The sequence below is a fragment of the Camelina sativa genome, chromosome 17, assembly GCF_000633955.1.
Source record: "Camelina sativa cultivar DH55 chromosome 17, Cs, whole genome shotgun sequence".
NCBI lineage: Eukaryota > Viridiplantae > Streptophyta > Magnoliopsida > Brassicales > Brassicaceae > Camelina > Camelina sativa.
Window position 1 is genome coordinate 19,201,452 of NC_025701.1, and position 9,767 is coordinate 19,211,218.

The 9,767-nt window shown below is 36.4% G+C and overlaps 1 protein-coding gene across 1 annotated transcript; it reads right to left on the reverse strand.

The window, feature by feature from the left end:
- On the reverse strand, positions 629–1,531 carry LOC104757636. The gene has a single exon (XM_010480390.2). It carries the CDS (start codon positions 1,439–1,441, stop codon positions 836–838), a length of 606 nt encoding a protein of 201 aa, XP_010478692.1. The 5' UTR covers positions 1,442–1,531; the 3' UTR covers positions 629–835.

Below are 9,767 nucleotides of genomic sequence, written 5' to 3' on the forward strand. Positions count from 1 at the left end.
CTCTTAATTTAATTTTTAATTAAATTCTCTTAAAAAAATAAAAACAAACAAAATTCCCAAACATGCTCCTAGTTCCTGAATACCATGCACAATATCCGACGATAATCTACTTTATTCTAAAACTATAATATTTCCAAGCTTTTGCAGTCAGAAAGTGACCCAATTTGCATATTTTAATTCAAAGCTAATAAGAAAATTATATTACGGGTTAGTTTTCAGCCTCTTTAGTAGGGTTGCAGTTGCACTATCAAACGCCAAAATTTCTTGTAAACTCAAAGCATATAGTATAAGTTTTTTTTTTTTTTAATTTTTTTTTTTTAATTTTTAGTGTTGTAATTGTAGAAATAATCAAAGAATGACTAAACATAAATCAATAAAACTTTGCCAAATCACATATATCTATATTACAACTTATATAAACAACAATCATAGCCAATTGACAAATTTAAAAGAATTTTCAAGAAACTAATTTTGTTTTCCCCCTTTGTTTTTAATACAAGAGCTTTAAAAACATAAAAATAAAATGATCAAACTAAACAATTTGCAAAACCAAAAAAAAAAAAANCTCAAAGCATGTAGTAAGATTTAAATTTTAGTGTTGGATTTGTAAAAATAATCACAAAATGACTAAACATAAAACAATAAAACTTTGCGAAATAATATATATCTATAATACACAAATTATAAAGTTAAACAACAATCATAGCCAATTGACAAATTTAAAACAATTTTTCATGAACACTAATTTTGTTTTCCCCCGTTTTTTAATACAAGAGCTTAATAAACATAAGAAAATGATCAAACTACCCAATTTGCAAAACCAAACAAAAAATCTTCAACCTCTATACAATGGAGAACGTTGTTGAAATATCATCTTCGAGACTCTCGATTGCCGGAAAACCTTAATCGGACTCGGAAAATTCCAACCTTTACCCTTTCCCGTCGTCATCGCCGGCGAAAATCCCGATTCTCCGGCGACGGCAACGGATCTTGATTTTCTCATAACCGCCGGTTTAGTTGTATCTCCTCTGTTTCCCAATAAAATCCTCCAAAACGACGACGTTTTCTTACTCCTACCACGATCCAAACCGGAATCAATAACCGAATCCGGTATAATCGGAACCGCCATCGATTTCGACCTCCTAAACGCCGGTTCGCATTCAATCAAACTCGCCACTCGTCCTACCGAACCGACCCCGGAGGAGGAGAAGTTAAAACTGACGTCTCCAGCGTAGAGACAGAACGAGGAGGAAGAAGAAGAAGACGACGGAGAGAAAGACACGGCGGCGCGTGAGCTACACGAACAAGGGAGGTCTTGAGCACAATCTTGACAAAGAGAAGAGAGACTTTCGTGGAGACAAAACGGACAAACGCCTCCGCCATTAAAATAACCGCGTTTCGAAAAGTGCTTAGGACATTGCGAGAAACCATCTTCGTCCATGGTCTGAAATATTATTTTCTTGCTTTCTTTTTCTCTCTCTCGGAGTTTTTTTTGTAGAAAGAAGTGGAAGAGAGAGTTCCAAAGACGAAGAGCTTTTATAAAGGCTTCTGCGTTTTTAATTGTTACGGCGTTTTTGGTTGATTTAACTCATTTTTACTTTCACTAATCTTTTTATTATGGTTTATTTTAACTTACAAGTGTCGCCGAATCATTTCTTTAGGCAGCTAGCTAATGATTTGTGAAACGCTGCGTTTTGTGGATAACTGATTTACGTTTTTTTAGTAATATTTATTGGAACCATTGAGTTCATTCACGTGTGGCATGACTTTTTTCTTAACATTATTAAATTACTTCTCTTTAATTCCTCCCTGGTGATTTATTATTATCAGAAACCGAACCAAATTGAATTTGAATCGAAATTTTTTGAAACGAGTCTGAATTGAGTTTATTGTTTTCAAGCTTTGAGATTAAACTTTAAAGAACAATTCTTCTTTATTAGCTTTAGAAAAATCATTCAAAAACCAAAATTCTCAATTTCAATTCTCAATTTCAATTCTCAATTTCTAAACTCTCTTAAGGTATGTCACAACTCAACATCTTTATTTATATAAAACATCAATCATATTCCTAACTGGAAAACCTTTGTTTAGATAACTCCTAAACCAAACTCATCCTTATCTCCTTAATAAAACACAACTTAGTTAGGAATAGGATGACTTCTAAGTTAGCTTATCCAATATTCTCCCTCCTAAGTTTGAAGTCTTCTTCTGCAATCTCTCTCATGCCAATGAGATCCCTCATTTCTTTGAGTTTCTTCTAAGTGCCTTGGTTAATATATCCGCCTTCTGTTCACTTCCGGGGACATGAACCACCTCCACTTGTCCATTCTCCACACATTCCCTGATATATGATACCTAGTATGGATGTGTTTACTTCGACCATAAAAGATTGGGTTCTTCGTTAGTGCAATAGCTGATTTATTGTCTATCCGAATGGTAACCTTCTCACATGGAGCTCCAGTAACTTCTTCAAGCAAATCCTGTAACCAAATGGCTTGTCTTGCTGCCTCTGTTCCTGCCATAAACTCTGCCTCACACGATGACATGGCGACAATGTCTTGCTTCTGAGAGCACCAAGTGATCGGGCTCTCGCCAAGGTAAAATATGTGTCCTGTAGTGCTCTTGCCATCGTCAGGATCGACATTGTGGCTGCTGTCGCTATATCCTACTAGTCGTGGCACCCTCGAAGCTACACGACCAAACGTCAAACCAAGATTGACTGTACCCTTCACATATCTCAAACACTTCTTCATAGCAGCTCCATGAGACACCCTAGGATCCTGCATATAGCGACTTAACACACCCACACAATATGATAAGTCAGACCTCATATGTAGTAGATAACGCAGACATCCAACATTCTTCCTGTAGCTAGTGGCATCGATCCTTTATTCATTCAAAGCTTTGTCAAGCTTTAATCTTGTCTCCATTGGAATGTATACAGGATTGCAGTCTTTCATTCCTGCCTCCTCTAAAATCTTTAGAGCATATTGCCTCTGATTCAGTGTAATTCCTCCCTCATGTTGACAAACTTCGATTCCCAAGTAATAAGTTAGCTTTCCCAAGTCACTCATATCAAAGTTTGTGGCCATCTCCCTCTTAAACCAATTGATAATTTCTTTGTTTGTTCCTGTAACAAACAAATCGTCAACATACACAACCACAACAAGACGATCACCATCTACTTCTTTTCGATACACCGATGGTTCCTTAGAGCACTTCTTAAAGTTTAACTCACAAATAATCTGGTTAAGCTTGTTGGTCCACGCCCTTGGAGCCTTTCTTAGACCATATAAAGCTTTGTTCAGCTTGTAGACTTTATTCTATTTTCCTCTCGCTTCGAACCCTTTTGGTTGATCAACATATACCGTTTCTTTTAGTTCACCGTGAAGGAATGATGTCTTATCGTCAAGATGATGCACTTTCCAACCGTTGGACGCTGTAAGATTGACAAGGAGTCGGATGGTCTCCAGTCGAGCAACAGGAGCAAACACTTCTTCAAAGTCAATCATGTGTTGTTGTACGTATCCTTTATCAACAAGCCTTGCCTTATGTTTGTTTATGCTGCCATCAACATTCCTCTTGAGTTTAAACACCCATTTTAAACCTATTGGTTTTACTCCTGCAGGTAGCTCAACTAAATCCCAAGTGTGATTCTTGTTAATAGACAATATCTCATCCTCACAAGCCATGATCCACTCCTTGGTCTCACTTGCTTCACCAAAGTTCCTAGGCTCCTCATTTAGATGCAAGAGTAATATTTCACCTTCTTCTCCACCAGTTATAAGCATTCTTCTTGTGTGAATAGAACATAAACTTCAAGGTATTTAGGTCTCGAAGTCGTTCACATAGACCTACGAAGAGCTATTTGTGTGTCTTCACACACATGATTTTCGGTTTCTGTCCTAACCTCCTCTGTTCTATTTTCAATTCCTCTGTTCTCCTCTCTATCGATCCTTTGCTCTGTTTCAACGACTTTATTATTCTGCATCTCATCATAAATCCCATGATTCCCAAATCTATATTGAAGTTGCCATTATTTGCAGACTTAGACTCTAGTCTTTCTCCACTCCAGTTGCAGCCCTTTGTTTCATCAAATACCACATCTCTACTGACCACTATCTTGCGGTTCTGCGGATCATATATCCTATACGCCTTTGAGCATGGTTCGGTTCCCAAGTGAATAAGCATCCTTGACCTGTCGTCAAGCTTCCTTAAGTGTGGTTTATCTACCTTGGCGTATCCGATGCATCCAAATACTCGTAGATGTCCAATGTTCGGACTCTTGCTTCTAAACATCTCGTATGGTGTCTTGTCTTGCAGAGCTCTTGTAGCTATCCGATTCAAGAGATAGGTTGAATGTCGAATAGCCTCTCCCCACATGTATTTCGGCAAGTGCATGTGCGTCAAGCAACTTCTGGTCATCTCCAACAAGGTTCGATTTCGCCTCTCAACCACTCCGTTTTGCTGAGGAGTATAAGGAGCAGCGAGATGTCTCCTGATTCCTGAGTTCTCACAGAATGTGTTAAATTTATGAGAAACAAATTCTCCCCCTCTGTCAGTCCTAAAAGTCTGTATGCGATCTCCTGATTCTTGCTCAACTAGGCGTTTAAAGTTTTTCAATTTTCCAAAAGCCTATCCTTTTTCCTTTAGCAAAGTTGTCCACATATAACGTGTATGATCGTCAACAAGCACAAAGATATACCTGTTTCCTGCAGCTGTGCTTGGAGTTATAGGTCCACAAAGATCCCCATGAACCAGTTCTAATATCTTGTTTGCCCGATGTGAATTTTCTTGTGGAAATACTCGTCTTGCTTGTTTACCGAGTAAACATGAACCACAGATCTCTTTATCAAAACTAACATCCGTAGTACCTTGAACAAGCTTCTTATCAAACATAGACTTTAATGTTGTCGAGTTTATGTGTCCCAATCTCGCATGCCACCTACTTGCCTTGCTTGTTTGTGAGACATGGAGGTTTGTATTATCTCTGATCATAGTATCTCTGATCCCCATTCTAACTTTGTAGAGACGGTTTAAAGACCGTTCAACTTTGGCGAGTAGTTTCCCATGTTGATCGTGCATAGTCAAAATTCATCCTCTAAGCTTTATGTCACATCCTGTTTCAGTGGCTTGCCCGAGACTTATAATGTTGCTTTTCAGGTTTGGTATGTAGTAAACGTCTATCATAACTCGTGGCTCTCCATACATATCAGTGAAAGCTATGGACCCTTTCCCTTTGATATCTATTTGGGAATCATCTCCAAAACATACCTTTCCAATGATAGATGTGTCAATCGAATCAAAGTATCGTCGGTATCCAGTCATGTGATTACTGGCTCCGTTATCCAGGTACCAGATATTCTCTTCCCTTGAGTTTGTTTCAAACTTGCTTGGTATGCATCGCTCTTCGTTCAAGAAAACAATCTCGTGCAACATGAGTTCGTCAGCATCTTGTGTTTCACTTTTCTCATCTTCATGTGTTTCTTGCAACTTCAGCAATCGATCTTGGCAGTTGAAAGCGAAGTGTCCGGTCTTGTCACACCGGAAACATGTTATTCTCGACAAATCTCGACCTCCGCCAGAGCCTTGTCCTCCGCCAAAACACCCACGGCCTCTACCTCTGTAAAAGGATCTTCCACCTCGTCCTCTGTTTCGGTATTCTCCATTATAGTCACGGTTTGGATAGTTAGATTGTCCCTCCATGTTCGCATAAAGCAGCTTGGTTTGGTCTTCTTGTGTCTCTTCTTCCTCTGAGATTTGTTCTTCATATGCTTTTAAGCGTCCAACAATGTCCACAAAGCTTGTGGTGTTGAGATCCAATACTTGCTCCAATGATGCGACCATGTGTATGAACTTTGCTCTTAGAAGACACTTTAAAAACTTCTTCACCATCCTTGATTCTTCAAGATTTTCTCCAAGTGCAGCCGTCTTAGCTGAGATTTCAGATAATCTTCCCACAAAGTCATCGATTTTCTCAGTGTCCTTCATACGTAGACAATCAAACTCAGCTATAAGAGTCTGCAGCCGAGCCTCTTTCACCCTTTCTGCCCCCACATGTGTTGCCTTGATTGCTTCCCACATCTTTTTTGCTGAGTCAAGTTTGCAGACTTGCAAGGTATGAGATTCAAGTATGGACTGGACAAGCAAAGCAATCGCCATGTTGTTTTTGTCTACGCTGATGGCGTCTGTTGCTGACTCTGGCTCTATAACCTCCCACACCTTATGAACCCTAAGCGCAATCTTCATCTTCATGGCCCATACGGTGTAGTTTACTGTGTTTAGCATCGGACAAGAGATAGAAGGAGATCCTCCTCCTTCTTTTGTTGTGACGGTTGAGATGGTAAGATCTCCCATCTTTGATAATCGTCTGAAGCTCTGATACCAATTATTGTTTTCAAGCTTTGAGATTAAACCTTAAAGAACAACTCTTCTTTATTAGCTTTAGAAAAATCACTCAAAAACTAAAGCTCTGAATCTCTAAACTCTCTTAAGGTATGTCATAACTCAACATCCTTATTTATATAAAACATCAATCCTATTCCTAATTGGAAAACCTTTGTTTAGATAACTCCTAAACCAAACTCGTCCTTATCTCCTTAATAAAATACAACTTAGTTAGGAATAGGATGACTTCTATCTTAGCTTATCCAACAGAGTTTTTGTTTATATCAAAAATTTATGAAATATTTCGTGTTTTAGTATAATCGAAGAATTTCAGATTTAGATATAGGCAGAGCCGGACTTGAGCCCATTGAAATGAAACATAGCAATGGGGCCTCCACATTTTTTGCAAAAAATTTGGTTACAATGAGGCCCCTAAACATAGCTAATCACGAAAATATTTACAAGGTTGACTATGATTAAAAAATCACAAGAAAAATACTTAATACTATTTTTCAGTGTAATCATACCAAACTATCTATGAAATAAATAAATAAATATATATATATATATATATATATATATATATATATATATATATATAACAAATTTGTATCAGTAGTCTTTTCAATGCAAAAGTTTCTGTTAAAAATTAAAAATATACCATATATTTTGATTATAAATAGAGAATTTGTTAGAACTTATATTTATGAATAATTTTGTTCTTTTACTAACAAAAATTTAACTTAGTTTTTCTAATCATTGGATAATTTAGTTGAACTGAATTAATTTTGCATTAAATCGAAAAGAATTGGATAGCCACCTTGGAATTTAAAATTTCAAAAAGTATATTTGTCGATTGAAAAATCTGGAAAAGAAAAAAAAAACCCAAATGGATTCGAGAAGTCCACGAATCAAAATATTTGACGTGTAGAAATAAAAGCATATATGTATAATGTATGTGCTTAGAAAAAGACAGTTCCGAGTTATGGAGACAAGCTTACTTACAAAGAAAGTGACTTGACCAACTAAAGATTTAGATCACTGGCCACTTGGTTTCTAGGCAAATCTTGTAATAAACTCAAAACTTTCTGAATCAAAAAATTGAATTCAATCTTAACACGTAAGGTTCCATGATAACCAATCTAACTCACTAGTTTGATAAGTTGTCGACAAAACTCACTAATTCAGTATATATTCTCGTAGAACTTCAGATTTAGACAAATCTAAGCAGTGCCGGCCCAGCAAAAAATGAGGCCCAATACGTAAACATTTTTTAATAGATTTTATAAGATAAATTTTAAAAGTTAAAACAAAATCTTAAGAGCTCATAAAATAGAGGCTTATTTTTGGAATAATAGATAGATAAAGATTAAAATTTGAGACCAAATCTTAAATGTTTTGAAAAATGAGGCTTATATTTGCAATATAAATATTTAGTTGGGCCTAACTTTTTTACTAAAAATTTCAAAAAAATTAGAGGTCCAATACGTTTGTATCATAGGAATGTACGGCGGGCCAGACCTGATTATCTAAGTCATCTTTTTTTCTACTGTTAAGTTAGAATATTATATAGGATAATCCAGTTTTATCTCCGGTCTAAAGAGATGTTACATCATCGTTAAAGATAATGTACATTGACATTTTTATTGATGTACAAATGATGATTTAAGTTGTAAATAGTTCTTTTATATTTATGTCATTGCTACTCTCTTAAAACTGTAGTCGAATTATTTTTTGGTTTTTAGGAAATGGGCCTCAAAAACCTTCTCAATTGATGGGCCAAACATTCTATAAAAACAGCCATTTCAAAGTTTCAATTAAAGATAGACAAAATTACTAATTAACAAAATCGTGACACGTGTTAATTGTATCATTCAGATGTTGACACGTGTCAATTCTAAATTTATTAAAAATTTTAAAAATAAAAATGTAAAAATTCAAAACCTACCATAAAAAGATTTTATATAAAAGTAACATAGAGAAAAGAAAACCTAATTTTATTTAAAATCTTTAAAAGAAAAAAAACCTTTGTAAGAAAATTATAAAATTTAAACAGTTTTAGACAAAATCATTATTATTTGCTCTATGGCTCACAACAACTCTTCTAACTCCAAATGCAGGGGGGAGAAGCTCCATCATAGACATGAGGTGAAAAACATGGACATGCAAAGATGGAGATGGAGCTGACATGACCGCCGTAAAAGAGAGCGCCTCTTCCCAGGTTAACTTATCGCCCAAAGCCTTAACAATTATATCATTTATCTCAATCTCTAAACCTTGAAAAACTTTTTTGTTTATTGCTTTCTAGATTGCCCGTAAAATTAATGGTAATTGAACAAGTTGACCAGGATCACCCTTTTGAGAGGCACCTTCCAGAAAACAAAATCCAAATTCGATTACACCGAGTCATATGTAAAATTTTCTGACGAGCTAGGACATTCAAAGAAAACATGATTAATAGTCTCAACCGCAGAGTCACACCTTTTACACCAAATGTCACTGGATACGTTGGTGTATCTATTTACTTTTATAGATAGTTAGTATAGATTAGGACCCGCACGATGTGCGGATTTAGATTTAAAAAAAAAAATTTAAAAAGCATTAAAGCTAAGTAAACATAATTTGTCAAACAAATATGTTTTCTCTCAAATGCAAAAATAGAATTGGGCCCGTTACTCTTTGTAAGAAAGAAAAAATATTAAAAGATAAATATGGCTTTTTTATTTGTCAAATCTCAGATGTAACAATATGTTTGTTTGGTAAAGCTATATAGAAAAGAAAAAAAAAAACAAAATTAGACAAATTAACAGGGGTGAGCACTCTGGATCCAATTCGGTCCTACTCCCTATCGTATGGATGGAGGAGTATTTGTTCTGCTCGCTCTCTCGTTAACAAATGACTCATTACAAGGGTTGGCACTGGGGAATCCATCTCAGTATGGAAAGACTCCTGGATACCGGCTCAATTCCCGAGACAAGCTTTAGGTACGGGTCCGCTTATGGACCCTAATCTCCAATTGACTCAACTAATTGATCGTCGAACAAATACTTGGCGTTTGGACTTGCTCAATGAGCATTTCGATCCGGTGGATGTTGCATTGATAATGGCAATACCTTTAGGAAGCACCCAAAAGACTGACCAATTAGGTTGGCATTTTACGAAAACGGGAAAGTATACGGTTAAGTCTGGTTATCACTTGGCCCGTCAGGACATTCCTCGGACTTTTCAGGCTTCTGGTTGTGGTCCAGAGATTACTTCCTTACTGGCTAGTGTTTGGCGGGTACGTTGTCCACCAAAATTTCAACATCTTATGTGGCAGGTTTTATCGGGATGTATTCCGGTTGAAATGAATTTGGCACGGCGGGGTATTGCATGCGACT